General features: G+C 40.4%; 1 protein-coding gene across 6 annotated transcripts in view; it reads left to right on the plus strand.

Moving 5' to 3' along the window:
* MAP7 (microtubule associated protein 7) overlaps nt 1–27373 on the plus strand; it is a 181578-nt gene that overhangs the window by 113019 nt on the left and 41186 nt on the right. For all 6 annotated transcript variants that reach the window (XM_039532604.1, XM_039532601.1, XM_039532602.1 and 3 more), the window contains exons 4-5: nt 23074–23237; nt 24555–24672. In XM_039532604.1, coding sequence (XP_039388538.1) covers nt 23074–23237; nt 24555–24672 — 282 coding nt within the window. The remainder of the gene's footprint in view (nt 1–23073; nt 23238–24554; nt 24673–27373) is intronic.

The following is a 27373-nucleotide window of genomic DNA, read 5'->3' on the forward strand; positions in this document are numbered from 1 at the left end:
TGTGTCCATGGGACCTGGCTCCAGCAGCTGACACTTAATAGCTGTGTTTCTATTGGAGAAATATAGTTTTCTTTTGTGAATATAGAACCACAACTGCTTCTGCTCTTGCTGGCCCTCTCTATGTTGTGAGCTATGCCTTCGGTGCCACAAACAGAGCATGAGAACTCTGATCTGCCTCTGTGGACTATTGAATATACCCTTTATAAAACAACACACTAAATCAGAATATATCATCTTTTAAGTAGCTTTTTTTTTTAAAAAAAAAAGTTGTGTGGAAATGTGGCCTTTAGCTGACTTTGAGCACTGCTCATTTGGATGCAAAGACCTTGATTTTCTGCTTAGTAAGAGGGATGGAAAACATAATTCTATAATCCTTTCACAATTTAATTAGAGTAACTCTCCTTTTAAACTAGTAAGCATAATTGCAACTGTTCATTCTGGCCGGTAAACCTAACTTCAGTACCGGGCAGATTGGTTGAAACTATAGCAAAGAACAAAATTATTAGATGTAGATAAACATGACCCGTTGGAGAAGAGTCGACTCAGCTTTTGTAAAGGGAAATCATGCCTTACCAAATTCAATTAGACTTCTTTGAGGGAATCAACAGACATATAGTGTATTTGGATTTTCAGAAAGCCTTTCACTAAGTTCCTCGTCAAAGGCTGTTAGGCATACTAAGCAGTTATGGGATGAGAGAGAAAGTCGTTTTATAGATCAGTGACTGGTTAAAAGAGAGGAAACAGAGTAGGAATAGACAGACAGTTTTCACAATGGAGAGAGGTAAATAGCAGGATCCCCCAATGGTCTGTACTGGGACCAGTGCTGTTCAACATATTCGTAAATGATCTAGAAAAAGGGGTGAACAGTGAGGTGACAACATTTGCAGGTGATAGACAGTTTCTTAAAATTGTTAAGTCCAAAGCTGTTTGTGAAGATTTACAAATGGATCTCACTAAACTGGGTGACTGGGCAACAAAATGGCAGATGAAATGCAACATTGATACATGCAAAGTAATGCATATTGGGAAACATAATCCCAACTATACATGCAAAATGATGGGTTCTAAATTAGCTGTTACCACTCAAGAGAGAGATCTTGGAGTCATCGTGGATTGTTCTCTGAAAACATCCACTCAGTGTGCAGCAGAACTTAAAAGAGCTAACAGAATGTTAGAAACCATTAGGAAAGAGATAAAACAGAAAATATCATTATGGTGCTATATAAATCCATTATATGCCCACACCTGGAATACTGCAGGCAGTTCTGATTGTCCCATCTCCAAAAAAAAAAAAAAGTATTAGAACTGGAAAAGTTACAGAGAAGGGCAATGAACATGATTAGGGGGATGGAACAGCTTTCATCAGAGGAGAGATTAAAAGGAGTGGGATTGTTCAGCTTAGAAAAGAGGGTGTAGGGAAGCAGTGAGAAAGGCAAAGAGCCGGGTAGAGATAGACCTAGCGAAGGGTATTAAACCAATAGCAAAAGGTTTTTTAGCCATATAAATAGGAAGAAAACCAAGAAGGAAGAAGTGGGACCGCTTAAAACTTTAAACGGAGTGGAGATTAGGGATAATCTTGGCATGGCACAATATCTAAACGAATATTTTGCCTCGGTCTTTAATGAGGCTAATGAAGGGCTGAGGAATCGTGGTAGAGGGACTGGTGGGAAAGAAGGTATGGGGGTAGACATTACGGTATCTGAGGTAGAAGCCAAACTTGAACAGCTTAACGGAAGTAAATTGGGGGGCCCGGATAATCTTCATCCTAGAATATTAAGGGAATTGGCGAGTGAAATTGCAAGCCCGTTAGCGATGTAAATCTCTAAACTCGGGGGTTGTACCGTTCGATTGGAGATTAGCTAATATAGTTCCTATATTCAAGAAGGGGAAAAAAAGTGACCCAGGTAACTACAGGCCTGTTAGTTTAACATCTGTAGTATGAAAAGTCATGGAAAAAATTATAAAGGAGAGAGTGGTTACGGACCTTGAGGCCGATGGCAACTGGGACAAATTACAGCATGGTTTTACGAAAGGTAGATCATGTCAAACCAACCTGATCTCCTTCTTTGAGAAAGTAACAGATTTTTTAGACAAGGGAAATGCGGTGGATCTAATATATCTTGATTTCAGTAAGGCGTTTGATACGGTACCGCATGAGGAATTACTGATTAAATTGGAAAAGATGGGGATTGAAATGAAAATCCAGAGGTGGATAAGGAGCTGGTTAAAGGGGAGACTGCAGAGGGTCGTATTGAAGGGTGATTTGTCGGGTTGGAGGGGGGTTACCAGTGGAGTTCCTCAAGGTTCGGTTTTGGGTCCGATTTTATTTAATCTATTTATCGCTGACCTCGGAACCAAAAGTAGGAGTGGGCTGATAAAGTTTGCGGATGACACCAAGTTGGGAGGTATTGCCAATTCGGAAAAGGATCGGGATATCCTCCAGGGAGATTTGGATGACCTTGTAAACTGGAGTATTAGTAACAGGATGAAATTCAATAATGAGAAGTGTAAGGTTATGTATCAGAGGGGTAGCCGTGTTAGTCTGGATCTGTAAAAGCAACAAAGAATCCTGTGGCACCTTATAGACTAACAGACGTTCTGCAGCATGAGCTTTTGTGGGTGAATACCCACTTCTTCAGATGCAAGAAAGGTTATGTATGTACATAACCGTGTAAGGTTATGTATTTAGGGATGACTAACAAGAATTTTAGTTATAAGCTGGGGACGCACCAGTTGGAAGTAACGGAGGAGGAGAAGGACCTAGGAGTCCTGGTTGATCGTAGGATGACTGAGTAGGCAATGTGATGTGGCCGTTAAAAAAGCTAATGCGGTCTTGGGATGCATTAGGCGAGGTATTTCTAGTAGGGATAAGGAGGTGCTAGTCCTGTTATATAAGGCATTGGTGAGACCTCATTTGGAGTATTGTGTGCAGTTTTGGTCTCCCATGTTTAAGAAGGATGAATTCAAACTGGAACGAGTACAAAGAAGGGCCACTAGAATGATCCGAGGAATGGAAGGCCTGTCGTATGAAAGGAGACTTGAGGAGCTCGGTTTGTTTTCCTTAACCAAAAGAAGGATAAGAGGAGATATGATTGCACTCTTTAAATATATCAGAGGGATAAATACCAGGGAAGGAGAGGAATTATTTCAGCTCAGTGCTAATGTGGACACGAGGACAAACGGATATAAATTGTCAGTTAGGAAATTTAGGCTTGAAATTAGACGAAGGTTTCTAACCATCAGAGGAGTGCAATTCTGGAACAGCCTACCGAGGGAAACAGTGGGGGCGAAGGACCTCCATGACTTTAAGATTAAGCTGGATAAGTTTATGGAGGGGATGGTATGATAGGATAACGGGTTTAGTCAATAGGTCAATAACGTGCCACACTGGTAATTAGTATAAAGGGTCAATGTTGGGATACTGTTAGCCTTTTCCAGAGGGTCTGGCTGGAGAGTCTTGCCCGCATGCTCGGGGTTCAGCTGATCGCCATATTTGGGGTCGGGAAGGAATTTTCCTCCAGGGTAGATTGGCAGTGGCCCTGGAGGTTTTTCGCCTTCCTCCGAAGCATGGGGCACGGGTCGCTTGCTGGTGGATTATCTGTTACTTGAAGTCTTTAAATAATGATTTGGAGCATTCAACAGCAGAGTCAAGGGAGAGAATTAGTTCAGGAGTGGGTGGATCGGCTTATGTGGCCTGCATCTTGCAGGAGGTCAGACTAGATGATCATAATGGTCCCTTCTGATCTTGAATTCTATGATTCTATGACTAAGGGGGGATATGATAGAGGTCTATTAAATTATGACTGGTGTGGAAAAAGTAAATAAGGAAGTGTTATTTACTCCTTCTCATAACACAAGAACTAGGAATCACCTGGTTAAATTAGGCTTTAAACAAACAAAAGGAAATACTTCTTCACACAACACACGTGGAACTTGTTGCCATGGGATGTTGTGAAGACCAACATTATAAATGAGTTAAAAAATAATTTAGATAAATTCATGGAGGATCGGTCCATCAATGGCTATTAAAATGTTCAGGGATGCAACCCCATGCTCCATATGTCCCTAAATCTTCAACTGTCAGAAGCATCTGGCTCTGGCCACTATCAGAGAAAGGATATTGGGCTAAATGAACCATTGATTTGAGCCAGTATGGCCAAGCCTATGTTCTTAAGTTATGGCATACAGAATGACAGGCAAAATTAAAAAAAGGAACAAAGACAAAGGAAGAAAGCAAGAACAATTAGATGGATCCATCTCTAGTTGGCTTTAGTGTGTCTCCTCAGCAACACAGGCTACTTTAAGCACAGCAGAATTTCAAATCAAGTTCAAGGTCTCGGTTCTTATCTTCAAGGTGCTCCAGGCCTTGAGTTCAAAGTATCTAAAATACTTCCTAAAGCTCTGGGATATGAAGACCATGGTGAATAACTATGTTCCCCAGCACATGGGAACTCTGTACAGTAAGGGTTAAACTCATCTATGCAACAGAACTTTCTCGGGGCCAATCCAAGATTGTGGAATGAACTCCCACAGGAACTAAGGACCTTCACAAACCTCACCACCTTCTGGCCTAAGACATATTTCCGTAACCTTGCTTTCTGTAACATAAATACATAGCAACACATGTATTAAACAACCCTAGCAGCCAAGACACTCCACTACACACTTTTCTCCCTCTGGAGAGAGGAGGAGAGAACAAACACAAGACAGATGGTAGTCACGTTGCTTAATGCACTTCTGGAAGGTGCAGATACTATAGTGATGAGTATGGTGTAAGAACCTATTTGGGAAAGAATTGTCATCTGTCAAGCTTCTACATTCTCCATTCTGCTCCTGTTTTTGGATATCTATCTAGGCAATCGCTCTCAGAGGTGTTGACATAACAGAGTCTTCATTCTTTCCTCAGTAACAAGGTTTTTCTTTCATAAGAAAAGTCAAAATCCAGTCTATACGTCCTAGGCCACAGTACTGATTTCTTTTGTCAAGAGGGAGGTTAGAGACAGGCCCACAGCTTAGGAAGAAAAAGAAACAGAAGAAGAAGTTGTAAGAGAGTATTAAAGCAGTGTATATGTTTAAAAAATATTCAGTTGTTTGTACAGTTTAAGGAACATCGCAGCCTTGTTTTGATACAGTGAGGGATACATTGCCTTTCAAGGTAACATCAAAACTACTTTCAAAGTTATTTTGTATTTTAAAATTTTAGCCTCGTATTTTGGTAATACAATGAATCTTTCCCCCTTCCTCCACTTAACATAAAATGTATATGGTTGACGTATCTGTTTTCATCGTGGCCGGTTATCAGATATAGAAAGGGCTCATTTAGAATCTCAAAAACTAGAACTAGAAATCAGTTGCCAGGCTGCATAATTGAGAGGATTAATAAGGCAGTAGCTTAGACAAACTATAAGTCTGATTCTCCTCTGAGCCTGGTGGAAATTAGGAGTACCTGCATTGAAATCACCTGAGTAAAATGGGTAAGAGGAAAATCGGGTCCTATGGCACATACAACAGAACAAATTCTCTCTGGCTGTTCCTGTATTATAACGATCAACTAGTATTAATGTGAGGCTTAATTAGAATTTCAAACACTGGAAAAGAAAACACTTTAGTCTGTACAAAAGCATTGAGAATCTCAAAAACTGGGGGAAGGGAGAACACATGCTGGCCCAGATCATCAGCTGACAAGGTCTTTTGTTGTTTTTCTTGCTCGCCTGATGATTTTCAGAATGGTCTTTCCAGCAAATCAGAGTGGGCAGGCCCAAAGGAGCACCCCCAAATGTATGCAGGTCCATTCCTCCAGCTCCTATCCCTTTCTTCTCTTGTGTGCGTTTTTGTCTGTTGCCTTTCCAGTTTGCTTTGCTGCTGCTGTGACTGGTAAATGTCCACTTGCAGGGCCTAACTAAAGATGTGCATGCAAGTGAGCCGCCTCAAGGACAGAGTGTGAGCTTTTGGCCTCATGCTGGTGCCTGAGCCAAGAAGTGCCACAGCCAGGGCCGGCTCCAGCACCAGCGAAGGAAGCAGGTGCCTGGAGCAGCCAATAGAAAGGGGTGGCAGTCCATTCATCGCTGGGGCGACATGTCTGGGTCTGCGGCGGCAATTCGGCAGCGGGTCCTTCACTCCCTCTCTTCATCTTTGGCACTTCGGCAGCAGCTCAGTTGAGTTTTTCTTTTTTTTTCCTTCGCTGCTTGGGGCGGCAAAAAAGCTGGAGCCGGCCCTGGCCACAGCCTGTCAAGAAAACAGTAAAAGTGAAACAGGGCTTTTGCCAACTCATGCTTTTATTGCAAGTCTCACAATATCATGTACTCTTTTTAAAGCTCTCCTGTAAGAGGAGAATCTCAGCTTTCATTTAAAAAAAGAAAAGTAAGTTTCTAGCTCTTATGGTTTCAGAGAAAAGCCTAAAAATGTAACCCAAGGTCATGCTGAAGGTCTCAGACACCAGAAGGCAAATAAAAACACACATTTTATTGTTGTTTCAACGATGTTATGATTTTTATGCCATTCATCATTTTTGGGGCCTGACTTATGGTTTTTGAATGCTTGGGGTTGGCAGTATTGAAAGAATACACAAAATGTTGCTATTTTTGTTGTTGTTTTGCATGGATTGTGATTTTAATTTTTGTTGTTGTTTTGCATGGATTGTGATTTTAATTGTTGGGCAAGGCACATATAGGCATTAGGTAGGCTTCTTTGTGTTCTTATGTCAAATCAAAATGAATGCAATAAATGCACAAAGTAAACTGAAAAAAGATTGCATTTCTCTACTGTCTTTGTTATAGTAATCTTTATGTGTTGCTTGTAACAATAGTAGGTACAGATTTTCAGATAGGAATGTGATTTTTCAAGTTGACAGTGTTCCTTTAAGAGACATCAAAATGCTGTATATTTGCTGGATTATGCAAGACTTGTCTTTCTGAGATGGAAGTGTCTTCTGCACTCTGGTTATATCCGGAAGATTTTCCTGTTTACAGAATTCCACCTGAATGTTCAAAGCCCAATATTATGGTCAATGACCTTTCAGTTAAGGAGGACAGAATGGGACTTTTAGCAGCAGTGCCATTCATCAATCAGCTATCAAGGCGCACATAGAAAGTGATATGAAGTGCTCTCTACTTCTCTTTATAGCCAGCAGTTTTCCAGGCCTGCACCAGCCAGGACAGTGAGAGAAACAGCTCAGGAGAGAGTGTGAGTGTGTGTGTAAAATATACAAAATTACTACAGCTTACTCTGGTTAGCTGTTGTATTCCAGCCTTAGGGGAAAGTCGACTGGGTTCTGCCTGCCTTATGTATCATGGACAGGATTATTAAATTACAGATTCAAGGCCAAATTCTGCCCTCATTCACACCTAAGCAACTGTATTTACCTCTGCATAGAAAGCAATGGGATTTGCACAAACGTAACAGAGGGCAGAATTATTTAGTTATGGTGAGGATGTACAAACCAGACAGAAAACAGACTCACACTCAGATCTCAGATTGAGTTTGCAATTGTGGCAGTTGGAAATTCCATCTTTCAAACTTGCGGGATGAGCCAAATTCATCTGGAAGTCAAGTCACAATCATGATGAAAGCCCACCCATGACGTCATTTTTATATACATGCAACGTTCAGAGTAGAACTGCACTTTCAGCACCTATATTATGTAATATAGAGCTGAACTTAACGTTTCAAGCTCTGAACAAAGCATGCACTTTCATCAGTTTGATTCTAGGTATCCTGCAGAAGGCCGTAGAAGAGCCTCAGTGACCTAATGCCATTCTGGTCACTACATTTTAGAAAAATGTGTCAAACACACTCTCTTTCATGTTGCTGAAGATAGAAGAAAATTCTTTCCCAAGCAGAATCCATGTATCAGCTGCTGTGAACTGCTTTTACATCTTCTACTCAACTTTTCCAAAAGCACTTTAAATGCCAAAGAAATGCTTTGTGCACCTGAAGTCTGAAAAGAGTCCAGCATGATTCAGCAACTTCACCGAATAATTTACCATTTCAATAGAAATGTTATAGTTAAGTGTTCAAGCACTTGCACTCTCACCCTATATATTGAGATGGAAAATCCTCCTTCCGGGCTGCAAGTTGGAAGGAATAAGAACAAGAAGACATTCAGTGAATGTGAAAGACAACAGGGTTGAAACCAATAAAAGCAAATACTTTATTACACTTTCTTCCACATGCATAAATCAGCATGTGGCACTTGTTGTAAGATAGTATTCGGGACAAAAAATTCATAGGATTCAATTAACATTGGACCTTTAAAAGGGCATTGAGAACATCCACGCTTTAGATGAGAATTTAAAAAATAAAACACCTGTAAATCCTGCTGCACCTGGTCATAAGCGAACTGCTAATTTAGAAAAAATATCTTATGGACAGCTTGTTCTATAATTGTGCACTATAATATTTCTTGACCTTTCTCTGAATAACTGGTATTTGCCACTGTGAGAGTAGGATACTGGACCAAATGGAAGATTGGCTAGATACAGTATGGTAATTCATTGTTCTTAGATTCTTGTCAATTAAGGACTCTTTTTTTTTTAGATGACTGCTTTCATGCTGTACAAGCTGGAGTTTACGAATAAAGTGGAGGTGTTTTGGTCTGCCCTAGGGAGAGTGAGAAACAGTAATAGTCCAACCTGGCATTGACAAAAAACTTAAGCCAACCATGATTTTGCTGATATGTTATGTTATGTAAGAGGGTGGTTCTTTTGGATCCTGCCAAATTCTGGTGGATACACTAGGCTTACAAGAACTCCTTGTTCTATTGCAGGTGTTCCAAGTGCTCGGATGCTGGAGTGATCATCATATGTAATTGTTTAGATAGATGTTGTCAGTCAGAATTGGAATCAGTTTTGCATCAGAAATGTTCTAGCTTTTTACCTTTCCTTTTTATCTGCTGTAGTTTGTCAGTGGATCATGGTGATCTGTGAGGGTTTAGGAAAGCGGAGAGCTTTGGAGTCAGAGTATAGATGACTGAGGAGAACAAAGGTCTGTAGTTTCACTAAACTGTCAGTGTGTTAGTCTTGCAGCTTGACTGTCTTTCTCCTTCTCATTCTGGATCCAGGAGTAGAGCTGATCCAAATTTTCCAGTGAAATGCTGATTTGATGAGCCTGAAATGTTCGACCCATGGGAACCCTGCAGGGATTCCTGGTGAGCTCCCGGAGACCCCACTGATTCCATGGTCCAAAGCTCTGGGGCAGACCCACCATGCCTGGGCTTCCGGGATTTTCAGACACCCTGCTGTGGAGCCAGGAGCCTGGCAGTCCTGACAGCCCTAGGGGATCCAGCTCCAGCTATGGCTCTCTGGACTTCCAGGCACTCAGCTCAATGACAGGAAGTTGGGAAGCGTTAGGAGCACTGACTCTAGGTGGGGCTTGGCTGCTGACTCCACAGCTGTGAGCCTAGAAGCCCGGAGAACCCTGGCTTCAGGTGATGTTCTCATGGCTTCCAGGCTCATAGCTGCAGAGCTGGGAAACAGCATGTGTTTCAGAATTGAATTTTTTTCATGTTTTCTGTTTTGGTTTGAACTAAACTGATTTTTTTTCTTCAGTTGCTTTGGGTCAGCCCCCACCCCCCACCCCCCCTCCGCAAGCCTCTGTTTCTGCTTGAAGGAAAATCTAGCCAGACAGTAGATTTGTGACATCTCCTAAACCTACTCCTACACTGGTCACCAGGTTGAGTGTGTGCCCGGCTAAGGGCGTGGGGACAGAAGACAATCTGAGACTGATCTCTGTGTGTTTATCATCCGTGAGATTTCCATCTCTGCAGTTTATTTGCATTGGGGCTGGGATGTTACCCCATCCCTCCTATTAACCAGACTTTTTTCCAGAATGGGGCACAAGCAGGTGTTTTCCTCTACTGTTTCTGAACTCTGGCTTCCCAGCTGCTGACAAATGAACATGTGTTCCTGAAATGACATTTTAAATTGCTTTGTGTTGAGGAATGTTTCATTTTGAGCGTGACATACAACAATGCTTTTTTGATGTGGCATTTTATAAATTGATGTGGAATTGCTTCATTCCCAAATGGAGAGCTCAGCATACCCCAGCAGTGGATGAGTGTATTGTGTATTCTTTCATGAAACATTGTTTTGAGTTTACAAGTAAATTGGAAGAGGCATTTTGCTTTCATCTGTATACGCGTCCATCAATATTATTATTTAGAAACTGCCTGTTGAACCACAGTCTTTGAATGTTGATATTTGTGTGTTACGTTACAACAAAGCCATAACTTCTGTGCTGGCAAACAGGCTGCATTTCTCAATGCAAAACCTAGATGAGTCGTTACTTGTATCCTATGAATCTGAGCAAAGAGATGTCTTAAATCATTATGCAACTTCCAATAGGAGAGAAGTTATGTAACGTGTTTAGTTCTTACTGCAAACTGGAATTGGGATTTTATTATTACCACGGCATTATGTTCCATTGTATTATTGTTGCTGAAGAAAAGAAAAACAAAACCATTTTCCTAGAGCTAAAAGATTCAGTCCCTGTAGCTTTCAAGGGTTTTTAAAATGGAATTCAGAACTTTCTGCCACAAGGTAAATTATTTCCTAGTTCAATAGCCAAGGAACAATATTAGAAGTTTTCTATATGATTTATCAATTGCCTTTATATTTTTAGCAACTTGAATTACAGGAGGTCACCTTCAGTCAGTCTCCTAATGAGAACTAATCTAACTTGTTCACTCTCCTCTGCTAAGATCAAGTGAGGTATCAATTTAGTATCTTAAATGTTCTTTATCAGGGGATAATATCCTGCCCTTTCCATGGGATTTAAGGCTCTAATAAGTCTTTTCTATCTCTGAGTCTCAAGCATTTTGGTAGTTCTGTATTGTACCCTATTGTGACAACTATAGTCTTCCTTGAGGTATAATGTCCAGCTCTATATGTGCTACTGCAATCAGAGTGAAAGTTTGACTGTCCTGGATAAAAGTATAAATGCTTTTCTATCTCTGAGTCTCAAGCCACAGCTGTCTGCTGCAGCCTGGTGAGGGCACGTCAGTGCTTTAACATGGCTCGTGTGGTTGCGTCATAGCGCTGGGAGAGTACTCTCCCAGTGCTCTAAAAAACCCACCTCTATGAGGGGCGAAGCTCCCAGCGCTTGTACACTGTCTACACTGGCACTTTACAGCACTGAAACTTGCAGTGCTCAGGGGGGTGGTTTTTTTTCCACACCCCGAGCGAGAAAATTGCAGCGCTGTGAAGTGCCAGTGTAGACAAGCCCTTAGTTTCCTCCAGAGGAGATCTAGTAAGTTAAAAGTGAAAAATCCTCCAGCCTGCCAGACCTATTAGCACAACATTGAAACTGTTAGAGCCATGCAAGGGGTAATGAAGTCATTTAAGAGGCATTTGCTAACCCCCAGGTATATACTGTCAGTTTCTGAATTTACTGACAAAAACCAGTTGTGCATCGCTGCAATATTTACTCAGAACATGTCAATCTACGGGACCTTAGTTTAAAATTTGCTTTAAAAATATTTCATTAGTGTTGCTGAAGATTATAAAATCACATCTCTAAAAAATCCTTGCATAGGCTTTTAGATGCACAGTTTGATTATTCATCTTTAGCCTTAAATGCGTGGATCTTCAGACATATTTTTTTAAATAAATCCTTCAAAAGGCCCCCCTTATCTGAAATACACATGCAAGCCCAGGCTGCTGTCGGGCATAGGGGCACCAGTTTAATAATACTGCATAGGGCCCCATAAATCTTAAGGATGGCCCTGCCAGAGGAGATTGTAGGGGTGGCTAAAAGACTAGTGTCAGGGCATTTACACCCAGTTTAGCACCTGGAAGTCTGTCTCTCTCACTGAGCCCAGAGATAACGTGGTGACTGGCGGCCCATACCCCGGTTGGGGTGACGGGCATGAATGAATGATGAATGTCACAGCTCTGGGAACTCCAACAAAGTGTTACATGATCTCATTATTTTTGCTTACTTTATAAATAATCATCTTGGTTGGCTCTGTCATCTGCTGTGTCTTTTCTGCTTTTTATTAAACTTTTTCATTCTGCAATGTTTCGGCTAGCAGTTTTCCACGCTCCACATTTATGCAATTAATATAACTGAACTTTTATAAAACAGAACGTTGTTTCTAACTAATTGACAGGAACAGTGCCACTGTCCATTGGATGAGTATGTGTTTTTCTTTAAAATATGCCTAAATACCATTTTTGTGTGTGTCATCTTGATAGAACACACACGTGATTATGCAAATTTAAGATCTTTTATTTTGTGTATTTTGGTTATTTGGGAAAATAATACATTAGTGGGACATAATCTACTCAAATTTGGCTCCAAATTTCTGACAGTTGGTTTTAAACAAAAATAATTCTCTTCTAGTTGGTGTCTACAACCCAAACTTTGCTATATTGAGCATATGGAAGTGAAATGGGCTAGAAACAAAAATGACGAAGTGGGTGAGAGTTATGGCTTTTATTGGACCTACTTCTGTTGGTGAGAGACATGCTTTCAAGCTTATGCAGAGCTCTTTTTCAAGTCTCTCACCAACACAAGTTGGTCCAGTAAAAGGCATTCGTTCACCCATCTTGTCTCTCTAATACCTTGAGACCAACACGGCTACAGCAGTGCATATAAACAAAAATGAAACTGAACATCTGCATCCAAACTGAAAGTAAATTGGATTTTTAAGTCTTTTGATTGTAATAATCTCAGATGGTTGTATAGCACAGGTAAAGAAAGTTCTTTAAAATGATTTTAACTTGTCAGTATTCCTTTAATATTTCTTTTCATCCAATGGCAGACAGAATCCTACATCTCTCCATATTTTGACTGCAGTAATCCTAGATCGGTATTAATCCTGTTTTATAACAACTACTTTCCTTCCAACCAAGGGCCGCTAAGTGGGCTCTCTTCTGGCCTCATCAGCAAAAGCTAGCATCATTATTATTTTATTTGAATTAATTTTGTAATGAAATGATAAACAAGAGAAACATTTGTAAGTATGCTTTCTAGAGTATGTGTCTAAGTTTCAAACCAGTTGGTGCCATTAAAACCTGGACATTGTACTGCTTACAGCTCATAAATATATTGCAGTATGTATTTCATTTCTTATTCTTAATGAGGGGAATACCAGAAACACCATTGGCAAGGTAAATATTGTGTTGCCATAACAATAATATGTTAATTATACCCTCTTTAGTACAGATACAGGGGTAAGGTTTTTTGAGCTGCTGAGCAGTGGGGATTACTGTCTTGGTACAATAAAAAGGGAGGATTAATAACTGAGCAGACCTGGTATTCTTTCAGTAAGACTGTACAAAGTTAAATCCCTCCCCAACCTTCGTCCCCCTTATACTACTTATGATCTGAATCCTTCACTGTAGCCATGAAGTACCTGGTGCACCTGAGGAGGGGGAGCACAAAGCCATCTTTGTGTTCCCCTAATCATGGGGCTGCCCCAGCACTAGGCCAGTCTCTGGCATAAACAAAAGCATCCTGAATGCTATTCTTATCCATGCCAGCTACCAACAGCCCCCATACTCTGGCCATGCCCCCTGTGCCAGAGACTGGAATGAGGGTTTGGTGTAGGATCCAGACCAGCTCTGCTCCATCAAAGGATCCTCCTACACAGGGCCAGAAGATTGAGAGAGAGAGAGAGAGAGAGCGCATCTTTTTTTGTTTTGTATTTGTACAGTGCCTAGCACAATAAGGCTCTGGTCCATGACTGTGACTCCTAGGCACTACCACAATCCAAATGATAATGACAATCTGCCAGTTGTAGAGCAGCACTGTGGTGGGAGGTGGGTGCAAAATGCTGCAGCATACTGCAGGATCTAGACCATTATTTCTTCTGTGTATACGAAGATGTAAACTGCAAAGAGGAATTAAAAGTGGGATAAGCCTGGAAATATAGGCCTCCACTAGCCAGCCTCTGTTAATAGCTTTTACTTTTTTTAAAATAGTATTCCATCTGGGAATTCCTCCTGACATGTCCTACTTCACTGCAACTTCTAAAAATGTGCCATTCTCCAACATCTCTAAAATCAGAAGCCTCATTGAAACTAGGTAGCAGTGACATTAGAGTGATTCGTTCTGGGGTATGGTCGGAGGAGCAGGAAGTGCCAGGAGGATTTCTGAGAAGAAAATATTTTTTTAAATCAGTTTAAATATTTCTGTGATGTGTCTCCCCCACAGCCTGGTTAGTGGGGAGCATTCAGCATATGCATCTGACATTAAATCAGCTCTAATTACAACTTTGAAGTTCACCTTTAAATCAGTCAGCCAGCCATTTTGATGGCTGATGAAATTTACCTATTTTTAGCTACAGTTAAAGAAACAGTGATGCATTTTATTGTTAATGTCACAGAAAGGTGATCAGCATCTAGGAGACAAAGAACGTAGTTTTTTGATAGCTGAGTTAAGTTGAAATTCTGTGAAGAGGAGAAGACTTTTGCTGGTGTCAGCAAAAAGAATCGATAGAAAACTAGGAAAATACTGAATGCTAGAGAATTTCCACTCAAATAATCTGCTCATCTAAGATCACCACCACAACAGGAAATATTGGAAAAGACAGCCATAGATTGCCCTGCTTCTGCATCAGTGGCAAACCAAGAGCCAGACATGTCAGTTGGGAGGCAGCAGGCCCCACCCTATTTGTGCCAGAGCCATGGGAAAAGAAGTCCAGACTAAGTGGGTGGTGGGGACCTGAGAAGGTCAGAGGACAATGGAGACTGGTTTTTGTTTCCCACTGCTTCCTTCCTGCAGTTTATGGACAACAGGAAGCTATGAGCCCTCACGTGCCCACTCCTCCTCCACACGCATCCTGTCCCCCGTGCACCTGCTGAGTATATGCACATTCTGTTGTCTGTGTGCATCTTTCCAAACAGCAGGTAAGCAAAACATTAACAGAAACCAACAGTTTAAAATAAATAAAAAAAAGTGCAGGTGACTTAGGAGTAAGTTAACCGCACCAAAATGAAATTAGGTCACTTTGGTAGAACTGACTTGGTTCAAACTGACAGTATCCCTTTAAGACAAACATGTTGACTGACAGTTTTCCTTCATTCCATTATGCTATAACTTCAGAACAAAGTACACAAATATGTGAGTTTCTGGGGTTTGTCATTTTCTGTCACAGCTTTAATGCTATGTCCACATACTTTTTGTATTTGATGGGTCATTTTAGAGGGGCTGTGAGGGGTGGTACTACTTCAACCAAATTTAAATACACTAAACATTCAGCTAGTTAAACTACAAAACATCCTTATGACCCCTAAAAAAGGCAGGTGGAAACATTAGAGACATTGTTCTCCTGTGAATATGATAACTTGTATTTGCCAAGCTAGTGTTTGTCAATATTGGAGGAGAGAAGGGTTAGGAGGAAGAATAATGGTCCAATTGTGTTCCTGTGTATAGTCTAGTGTAGTTATACTGGTTTGCATGCAGGCAATATCTATTAATAACTTGCTCAACCTTTGAGTCATGCTTTTATGCTCTTACCTTGCAGCCTTGTATCATATGACTTGATCATTCTACCTTATCCATTAGTTTGGTGCAGTCTTTAATGCAGGTTTGTTTGTTTTTTCCCCCTCTGGATTCAACATAAAAGACTCCACAGCTATTTTTTCAACATATAAGCATTGCTTGATGGAATCAGGATCATGAAACTTTCTCTGAAGGGGACCAATATTTGTGACATGATCCCATGCATTGCCAATCAAAGTCTAAATATAACTGATGTGTAAATGTGTCTAATTCTTACACTAGAGTGCAAACTGTGCACTTCTACCCAGGGTGCTATGGGAAGAAGTTTGTGAGAAGTCCTTGTGTGAAATGAAAAAAAAGGAAAATCTAATTGAGCTTTGAAATGTTGTTAATTTTTTCATCCCTTGAAATATAAATATGTATCTCTATATGTGTTTCTAGATCAGTATTTCTTTCCGAGGGGCGGGGGGAGAGTATATATTTCATTTTAGCTGAGATGCCGAAAATTTAGTCTTGTGTTCGTGTAAAAAATTTCCTTTACACATCCAGGAAGGAGTGAAAGCAGTTGAGACAATGTTATTCTGGTGCTAATGAGAGTTAATTTAGGAACAATCACTGCTAAAGAATTGATGGGTTTATTTAGAAGTAGGGATAGATTGAGCCTGTTATGGGAAAAAAGTGTGGGTATATGCAAATATGAGGATAATTGTTTTCTAAGAGTAATTTAATGTGAATTACAAAACCTAGCACTTACACCCACAATTGACAAGGCAAACATACAATCAGCAAACTTCCTATTAAAATGAAGAAGCTATTTGTTTTGTGAGGATTTAGGGGTTTTGTGGTTAGTGGAAAGAGGTGGCTTTGTAGTTGTTTTATTTTTGTCCACTTCAGTTGTAATTTCCTTCTATTATTCTGAACTCTCATTTTTATGTGCCCTCAAGCCCTACCCTCATAACCTATCATCCAGGGGTGGCCAAACTTACTGACCTTTTGAGCCGCATAGGAGAATCTTCAGAAGTTTGAGAGCTGGGATGCACCTGCCAGGGCTCGGGGCTTCAGCCCAGTGTGGAGGGGTGTCTCGGGGCTTTAGCCCCACAGGAGGCACCTGCCTGGGCTTGGGGCTTCAGCCCCACTCCTGCTGAAGCCCTGAGCCCTGGCATGTGATGCAGGGAGTTCAGCACATTGGACCACCGGGCACCCTCCCTGCACTGCAGCTGCTGGAGTTGGCAAGCTGGGAGCTGTGACTGTGGGGAGAGGCAGCAGCAGACAGCTGGGGGCTGCAGGGGGAGCCACTGCTTTTGTTGCTGCTTCTCCCAATGGAGCTAAAGCAGTGGCCCCTCCCTGCAACTCCCAGCTGTTTGCCATTGCCTCTCTGCCTAGAGCTAACACCTGGGAGCTGCAGGAAGGGGCCGCTGAGGGAAAGAGGGGCATGTGCCTGGGGGGGGGGACATGACTCAAGCTGTTGGGGTGGGCGAACCTTTCAATTGTGCCCCCTTCACTCTCAGCAGGCACCAGTTGTTTTGGGCAGAAGCCCCTGCCCTGTGGTGGGGGGGGAAGGGGTCTAGAAGTCCCAAACTCCCCTCCCCTGTCTGCTAGGTGGAGAATGCGGGGGAGGGCGTGGGGGGCTCCGCAAGCCACAGGTGGCTTATGAGCTGTGGTTGGGCCACCCCAGCTATAAGTAGTTGCTGCTAATGTATGTTTCTTTCATTTGGCGACTTTTCAGCCCTGAGAATCGTTATAAGAAGTATTGTGATCTTTGAGTTTTGTTATATTTTCTAAGGATTTACATATTCTGTTGTTTAAATGCCCTATCCCTAGAGGCAGAGGCAAGTGATAGCGTTGCTAGTAAGATGAATGGGAATTCTCAGTGTCCACCCAGCAGTGGCTGGAAAGTGTATATGGTAGTGGAGGCTTTACCCCAAGACTTCAGCAGAATTTTTTTTTCAGCCTCTGTCTCCCAAAAAACATAACTTAAAAGTTCAAATACATCATTTCCCTTACTCTCCCTACAGATCACAGCTGGCCAGTTTTCTTACTACAACCTCCATAAACAAAGTATCCTCAGACAGTCTAGTTATCTGCCTAAAATCGCACAGGGGAAGAAGGACTACTCCTGCTTCATTCTTAAAGGACAACTATCCATCATTTCCTGCCTCTCTCTGAAGTATTTTTTTCTCCTCTTCACAAAAGCTACATTTATTTGGTTTAATATGTACTTTAGTGGGAACATCTAGGTAAACATGTCCAAGGACAAACTTCTTTCTTCTCTTTTTCTGTGAATGTGAGCCTGAAAGGATACACACACAAGACACACAGGATAACCCAGACTACTGCCACTATGACTTATTCACATGATGGAGCTAAGGTACCAAGTAATGTACCAGAGATATTGGCAAGGTCCCCCCCACCCCCCCCCCCGCCCTTAACTGTCTTGGCCTTCCAGAAGTACTTTCAAGAATACCAAATTAAAGTCCTCTCTCTCAAACAATGCACATTGTGTTGCCATTGTAAACAAACACAAGGCACAAGGGATGAGCCAACTGATCTTGGAAGCCGTGAAAGTCTCTTGTTATCACGCACTTGGAAGCCTGTCTTTAAATGCTGATTGCATGAAAGCCAACACATGAGGGAAGAGATGGAACTTTCAAATGGGACTTGTACTTCTAAGTGCTTTTTAAAATCTTTGCCACGTTCCAAGGAGAATAGAAGCTTAATTCAGTTTTCCATCTGTTGTGTGCAAAAGCTTTGAAACAGTGGTGAAAATGATCTACTAGAACTCAGATTTTGAATCCTGGTACTGCTGAGGTTCTTCAACTTGTTCAAGAATTGCAGAGCAAGTGAATGGATTATCTTTTTTTTAATGTTTTATTTATTTATACAATACCATAAGCAACAAGGTACTGTACAGAAATATAAATCAAAATCCTTCTCTTGTGGAAATCTCAATCTAAATTAGACACAATGCAGTCACACAGCAATGAATGAGAAGGCAATAATCTAGCTTCTCTCTTAATTGGACAGCAAGAGAAACTCAAGGTTTATAACAAATAAAGATCAAATAATTTGTTTTTGTTTTGTATGCATCTCCATAAATTCCAGTTCTCTTTTAGAATAAGAATAAGGAACTCCTCCTGTCTTCCTTCAGACCATTTCTCAAGACCCATTTCTTCTGTGACATCAGCAAGTAATTAGCCAACTACTTAAGGATAGGTTGAAAGGGACAATCAGAACTAGTTCATGTATACTTGTTTGTTCATATTAAAAAATATAAATGTATGTAATATTTTGATCATGTCCCTCCATACCCTTGCCATCTTCGATTGTAAATGCTGTAGCCAGGAACTGACTTCATAAGCATTTGTACAGAACAATGATCTTGGGTTTATAGATTTTGATGTCAGAAGAGACCATTATGATCTTCTAGTCTGACTTTCTGTATAACAGGCTCAAGAAGCTCACCCAGTAATTCCTGCATCTAACCCATAACTTCTGTTTAGCTATAACATCTCTGAGTGGGGCATCTAAGCACTACTGCAATAGAAGTGAGACCTAAAAATAGGGGAGACAGTGGAAGTCTCTGACTCTGAAGTAAAGAGTAACAGCTTCACTAGAAGTAATGAGTTACAAGAAGTGATTTACGGACTGAGGACGTAAATGGAACGTTGCATTCCCGTTATTACAGGACAGCATTAAAAACAATGAATTTAGGCCTGGAGAAGACAAAATTATCATTAAAATAGAAAAAATGACTGTTAAAATTGCACGGTGGTGGTCCTTGTTATTGTGTCTCAATGATTTCCAGTTCAGACATGTTTAGTTTTAAAAGATTTTCTGTCAGTCCTACAAACTCAACCTGACTTCTGAGGGTCAGGGCAAGTTACTTCTGTCTTGTGTGTCCTCCTCAGTAACAACAGTTATGCAGGCCCAATTGTGCCCTTAATGACACCTGTGCAACTCCACAATCTCCAAATTATGCCCATAATAATACCTATGTATCCTCATTGTCTTCGGTGGGTTTGCAGAGGTGTACACAATTTAGTAATTATTCTGTTGTTGAGTCAAGAAGGAATAGCATCTAGTTTGGTGTCTCTTAACTGTGTTGGCTTTTCACTGTTAACAAATAAAAACAGAAATACTGAGATTTGTCAATAAAGTAAGCCAGTATGACTCTGAATCCACAAAAGATCCAATTTACTGAGTAATAGGATAGTGTTTTTCAGGGGTGCTGGAACAATTTGTGTAGTGGGGGGTGCTGAGAGCCATGAACCAAACTGTGAACCCTGTATATGATGGAAACCACTTCAGGGTACGGGATGCTGCAGCACTCCCAGCATCCTACTTCCAACACTTATGTTGTTTTTGCATGATCAATTTTCAGAGTAAAATCACGCTAAGCTAGAAGTAGGTGGCAGAGTATGGCTTAGAAGAGGGGGCAGTAGGCATTGACAGAAATGTGGGCTACAAGTATTCCAAAGCAGAATTGTACAGGGCTTTGAAGATGAGGAACGGAAATTGAATGTGATAGAGAAAAAGACAGGGAGCCATGAAAGACCTTGGAATAAGTGATCACAAGAGTCATCTGTAAAAGGTCAGAGAATCCAGGGTAACCATCTTAATTGTTCCATAATACTTCTTGTGGACATGGCTTCAGGGTCTAATGAGCCATTCCATACTCTGTGCACTTATCTATCCAGAAAAGACATTCTTCATCAGGGCCTGTTAATAAGCTTGTCAGTACAAACAGAAGAAACTCTCTCTTAGGTGGTCCTTTGACCTCAGTGAATGTCAATGTTGAAGTCAACCAGAAAGACTGCTGTTCATCTTGGGGAGGAAAAATGGGCTGGAGTATTTACTCCATTATTATTTTTTCTCCCTACTTCAGAATCAGATTTTTTTTCCGGAGGAGTTTAGACAAATGCCTACACGCTGTGTCCCACAAGTGTCTTATCAGCCTACTGGAAGGCTCATGACAGGATGGTTTTCTTTTCCAGATGCTGTCCCACTATCAAGATTATTTGAAGTAGATCAGTTTGTAAGAATTAAAGATTTTATCTCCACCCTATTGATGTGCACTTAGATATTATGGAGATTGGCCCTATATATATACCATAGATAGATAAACTCAGAGACAAAATGTGGCTTCATGTTTTGGAGTCTTGTTAGAATCTGTTCATGAGACCCTCAAGCCTGTGAAGAAACTACATATAGATGGCTAAACCCACATATCTCAAAAATGTGCCAGATTAAATGTACTCATTACAATAGCAACTGTTTCCTCTGTGTTGAGTTAAGAGATAATGTATTCTTAGGTCTATTTTTGCATACCTTCTGTTATGTCCGAAGACTGCAGTAAAGATAATTGAGCTTGTTGGTCTGTGGGTTATCCACTCTTGCTACTCTGCTATTCAACTGCTTCTTCCAACCCAGAGATCCAAGCTAGTGTAGAAAAAGAATACATTTTTATGTCCTGCAGATTTGTATTCTGCTGAGTCTTGTATGCTATTTTGCATCTACAAGTGTTAGATTTTTTTTTGAGCCTGTTGATATCAAGGTTAATCACACAGCTGTAGAATTTATTGTAGATTAAATTATTTCAGTTTAAATGTCTTTGTACGATTTCTATTCTTGACTTGCTATGTTTTTGACCTCATCCTTGCAGTAGAATGATCTGATTGCTTGTGACAGTTGAGCAAATATCATTCCTATTCAAAACAGTCCCTGCTATTTTGCATATACAGTGAGATTATATATTTAAAAGAAGGTGCCACCCATTTTTCTCTGCAGCGTTTGAAAAGCTGACATGGGAAAAAGCTGTTTTCATCGGGCGGAGACTCCAGGACTGAAACGTACTTAACAATATATTCGTTAGCTGTAGATCTTGAGGGGGAGGGAGAATAAACATGCGCGCGCACACAAAGTTTAGAATGCAAACATGATTTATTGCTGGCAGTTCTCAGAAAACTCTCAGGGAGATGATGGTGACGAGCAAAAGTAATAAAATTATCATAACAATCAAAAGTCACAGCTGTTGTTTTGAACGTGTAAATCATTTTTCTTTTTTCTTTTGGTATATGTTTGTAACTAACAAAAATAATAAGGTATGTGTCGCGTTACCATCCTGGGAAAAACTTTTGGGCAGACCGTTTTAATTACATTTAAAAATTGTCTTTTCTAACTTAGAAGGAGAACCTCCTGACCCCCCTGGGAAATTAAAGCTCTTTCTGACAGCTCAGTGGGTTGCCTCCATGTTATCAATGAGCTCCTACTCTTTATGAGCCTCCCACACAATTATCAATAACATTTGTTGCAGTATTACCTTCATGTATACACACAGACATATGCATACATGCTCATCAATATGCAGAAAGTTCTGAAATTGTCAAATGTCATGGATATTTAAAAAATAAGCAAATAGAAATCCTGGGATCTGTAACTTTCATGACAGCTGAGGAGAAGTCCATTCTTCTCAGATTGTAACAGTTTAAAGCAGACCCCATTTTGGGCCTACATTCTAGACGGGACAAATAAGAACAGGCAGTCGATTGTGCAGAGTTAAGTTCAACTCCATTGCACATTCGGTTCAGTGAACGCTTCTGAAACAAGCTGTTGAGGACTTTCCAAGACCAGTAATATGTAGCAAGTTAATGCATGGTCACCTTAGTTCCTGATTCTCTGGTGGCTAATTTGTTACCTCATAGAATAACAAGTAGCTGTTGACATAGATCTGATCATTAAGGGCCAGTCCAGCTCCCACTGAAGTCAGTAGGAATTAGATGAGGTCCTAAGACTGCCATGCCAACCACCTTTATTATACTGGAGTATTATATTGACCCTCCTGTTATCCTGCAGGTAGATAAACAGTGGGCAGGTGATTGGGGTTAATATTCTTTTAGAATTGAATGGATGCAGAAAATTATCATGTATTATTATCGAATTGAGTCTCAGACCTTCATTATTTATTGCTAGAGGGAATCATGAGTAGAGTTGTTGGAAATACTAACAAAGTAATCTGTAACCACACCAAATTAGCCTGGTTTCAGCATTTATTGAAACACAGAACTCAGTCTACATTTGTCACATGTTTAAATTGCATGAACTTGCTTCTCACATCTTGAGTGATCCGTAGTTTTGCATGGAACTTATGTCAAACGTAGCTTTATCGTGAAGTGTTATCATTTGAGGCTTTTAGATAAACAAAGGCCTGTTGGTTTTACAGTTTCACTTTTGCAACTTAATGCAGCTGAGCATAGCTTTTTTGCCTGCGGTGAGGCCCAGTGTATGAAACAGTAATAGTGATTGCCTCTAAGTGTGGGACACAATATGAATATTAGTTCAGGAATTTTAAAGTGGCATGGAATCATTTGCATTAGTTAAATTTTCCGAGACCTCAGTTTCATTATTTCCAATTCTGATGTTGATATTATACAGTAATTGAAGTATGAGCACACAGGTTAGTGTGCAACCTAGGTAAATGTACTGTGAGCATTTAATAAAGTTTGGTTGGGACATGTATATGATTTTTAAAAAACAAGTTGGTAAGTGCAACCAGTCATGAGCAGCCTAGGCTGTGTGTTACAATGCTAAACGGTACAGTATATTTACATTTTATGTCTACTTTTCTTTTAGCTGCAAGAGAATCAGTCTGGTTAGAAAAAGAAGAGAGGGCACGGCAGCATTATGAAAAACACCTGGAGGAACGCAAAAAGAAGTTAGAAGAACAGAGGCTAAAAGAAGAGAAAAGACGAGCTGCAGTAGAGGAAAAACGAAAGCAGAGAATAGAAGAGGACAAGGTAAGAGGACATTCCATACAGTCTTTCAGGAAACTTGCTCTCCACTAGATGGATGTAGCAACAAATTGACCAATATGTCATTTAAAAATTAGCAGTAGGGTTGGAATGTGAGTCAAGGTTAATGTAGGGTACATTGCAAAAGGAAGGCTTTTTTAACTTAACTTTTTTTTAGCTGTGTCTGCACTGATACAACTTTTTATGGGTCCCTCTACAAAACTGATCTCCCCAGTCCAATAATATGTATGTTTAACATACATCTGTGGCAAGGCACAGCAGAGCCAAAACTGACCTGAAAATCAACATTTAAAACCCTGTAGAAAAACGAATTGTGGTACCTGTAGTATTGATAGTAGGTTGCTAGTGATTCATTGTAACCATAGTTAAATACTAAGTGCCTAATTCAGAAACTGTCAGGAATGTGAGAGAGAGGGTGACCAGACAGCAAATGTGAAAAATCAGGATGGGGGTGGAGGGTAATAGGATCCTATATAAGAAAAAAACCCAAAAATTGGGACTGTCCCTATAAAATCGGGACATCTGGTCACCCTAGGAGACTACAGTAAGTGTAGATTTAATAATAAATTTGTTTCCCCTTAACTGCATGATGAATGAGCTGGTAGCTACTTGCTGTGTGACCCGTGGGCAAGTGAGCGCACCTTTCTGCTTTCCCTCCCACCTTTTGCTTGTCTTGTCCATGTAGAGTATGTCTACTGCAGTCAGAGGTGTGATTGCAGCTCATACGGGTGTTCCTGGGCTAGCTTTTATCTAGCTAGAATGACTAAAGATAGCAGAGAAGATGCGGCAGCACAGCCTGTACAAACGAACCCAAGCCCTGGGTTGCTTGACAACACTGGGGTTCATGCCACTGCCTCTTCACTGCTATTTTTAGCTGCATAATTTAGACTACAGATAGCAGAAGTATATCTGCCTGAGCGGCAGTCAAAGGTCCGGTTGCAGCATAGACATCCAGTTAGATTGTAAGAAATTCAGAACAGGGACTCTCTCATGTACAGTGCCTAGCACAAGAGGGCACCAGTTTCAGTTAGGAGCTACTGTTATACAAATAATATGCGCATTGTTACTGGTCTCAAGCAGACCTCCTGTTTTCACAGTTACATTTTTGTAATTACCATAAAGCCCTGCTTTGACGTTAGCTCAGTTCCTTGAGTGGAATTCTCACAAACCGCTGCCTATCAATTTGCATTTGACTCCAAGATGACCTGTCCAGGTGGAAGTCAGCGTGCAGTGTGATGCGAATGTTCGTTAAAAACCCAGCAGCATCCAAACATATTCATACATTCTCCTGTTGTGCTGCAGGAACGACATGAAGCTGTCGTACGCCGTACAATCGAGAGGAGCCAGAAGCCCAAACAAAAGCAAAACAGGTGGTCCTGGGGAGGACCCATTCATAGAAGCAGCAGCGTTAATAATACAGGTAAAGGGGGAGATCCAGTTTCTCATCCAAGCTCCCGGTCTGTATGATATACTTTGTTCCCATAAAGAAGAAGGTAATGCAGTGCTAATTAGTTCAAGTTCTTTATTCATGATCCTAGCATTGTTTTGAAGATGGGCATGTTTTTTAACTCTGTGTTTGGCTAAGGGGGAGCAAGGGGAAATTCAGCTACAGTTTAAACATCACTGAGGAATTGACTAACCCTGTAACTCCATCTATATCTGAAACTGCTCACTTCTGCTGCTTTGCTAGTGTTTGTGTGCACTTGTGTGTGTGTGCATGCGCTGTGTCACTAATCAAACACAAGTTACTGCATGGAAGTGTTAGGTACCATAGGACAGCAAGAGAAAATTATTTTAAGAATTTCTGGTGGAAATTGTAAAATAAAAATTTTAAGATGAAAATACAAATAGGAAGGGAAAACGTTCTTTGAAACCTGCTGTATTATATTTAGTACCTTAGTTGGCAAAACAGGAACACAGAAGTTTGGTGGATGTTGAGAAATTGGAAGTGGGCAAAACATAAAGTGTAACAAGTTATAGGTTGAAGATCTATCGCATAACTGTCTTCTCTAAATGAAACTGCATTTACTGATTAATAATGTATATGTACCCTGTTAAGGTACACCTCAAACTGAAGAAGGGAATTCAGATGTGTTCTTGATGGATTCTTGCACCAGAAAATGGTGGATATATATTAGAAATCTATTCTTCCTTTAATGCATACACTTTAATAAGTATTGCATTCTTTTATCTAGAAGGAATAATGTGTTTACCAATCTGGTCACCAAAAAAGGACAAGAAACAGTCGGATTACATCTATTTTATTATACTGTAAAATTCAATAAACAGTTACTTTTCCATAAAGTGTTCCTCTTCTTGCTTTGCTTATCTTTGTATAACTCATTTGCTTTTTATTTTTCTTTCTTTTGAAAAATCATTTGTCTTGCATTCTGTCCCTAGGTTATTTTGTTGAATCATCATTCACCTTTCTCGATTTAGCAGGCCTGGAGCACCACTTCAGATCTCTGGGTGGTGCTAGAAAACCTGGTACATGAATCACTGTGGTTTGTTGATTCCTCCACGTGTAGCTAGCGCCTCAAGAAATAGGACTAGTAACTACCTGATGACCTCTAAACCAACATCATTTAGAGACAGTGCATGCTTAACGTCATACTACATAGACTAGAACAGTTGTTAACTCCCAGTGTTTAAGTACAGAGAAGTATTACTGGCTGACTTAAAGGATTTGGCACAATTCACTAAACTACTGTATACAGTGTACAGTAGATTGTATCATGTTGGCTTGGGTTAAATTTTACAAAGAATATTAACCATTTAAAAATGATCTTCTGGAATTCAATGAGATCTAATTTGAGTACATATTTTGGGCACTATTTTGGCTTTGTTTTACCTTTTGCATACCGTATGTGAAAGATATTGATTTATATTTATTCTGCATCTCTTCTCAGCAGCATTTCAGTTGCATTGGCTGCAGTTTTGCTCAAATAATGTTTTAAAACATGTTATCACAACTCTAGCCAACAAATGGTGATTGGCCTATTCTATGTTGACAGGTTTTGTATGCAACTGACATTCACACAGAATTCTTCCAAGTGAATGGCATCCATTGAAAATTAGTCTTTACGGACTGTATGGATTTATGAGGGCTGGATGGCAGGACTGATTTAAGAGAGACTTTCTCGAGTAGATGCTCTTTCTGCTGTTGTTTCTCATCTCTAAAATGCTTATGCTTTCTTTACACATCCTCTTTGGCAGCTACATGTGTATGCTGTTGGTGTAATGGCATACACTGTGTTCTCACATGACCAGAACAAGGTAGTAGGTCTTAGTTCTGCACTGCACCCATGCATGGAGAATGCTATTGGAGAGGCACCAAGGAACATAAGAATTGCCATACTAGATCAGATGCAATGCCCAGTAAGTCCAGTATCCTATCTCCAATACTGACTAGCAACAAATGCTTTGGAGGAAGGTGCAAGAAACCCCACAGTAGGCAGATGTGGGGTAATCTGCCCCCCATGAAGGTTTCATCCTATTCCCAGTGGTTAGAGAGTGTCTTAAACTCTGAAACATGAGGTTTTATCTTTTCCAATAATCTCTGTTAGCACGAACGATTCTAACTCTGGATATTTTTGTTATCCATGTGAACATCTAGGCCCTTTTTGAATCCTGCTGAGATTATATAAAGCAAAAGATAAAACCAATTGCTCTGTGGCAGTGGATGAAAAATCAAATTTAAAAAAATCCTTTTGCCTTTCATCTCCAAGGCCTGTCCTCTATACTTCACCACTGGTATGAGGAACTCCTACACCAATGTTTAGTGGGGATTTTCATGCAAAACCAGTTTGTCCACAACAACTATGTTTACATATATGTGAGTGGTAACATGAGTATCGAATGTTGATGTACTCAGTATAATGAAAGCATTACTCAAGCGTAGATAATCTCTGAGAAAATGTCCACGTCAATATTGTCAAGGTTATTTGGACATATAGACCTTGATTCAGCAAAGCAATTAAGAACCTGTTAAACTCCCATTGACTTCAACTGGAAATCATTCTGTACTAAGCCTAGATTTTTAAAGGTATTTAGGCATTACTACATTCAGCATTGCAACACCTAGCTGATTTTGGAGCCTAAGTCTCATTTTCAGAAGGGAT

Source organism: Mauremys reevesii, linkage group 3 (genome assembly GCF_016161935.1).
Source record: "Mauremys reevesii isolate NIE-2019 linkage group 3, ASM1616193v1, whole genome shotgun sequence".
NCBI classification, from domain to species: domain Eukaryota; kingdom Metazoa; phylum Chordata; order Testudines; family Geoemydidae; genus Mauremys; species Mauremys reevesii.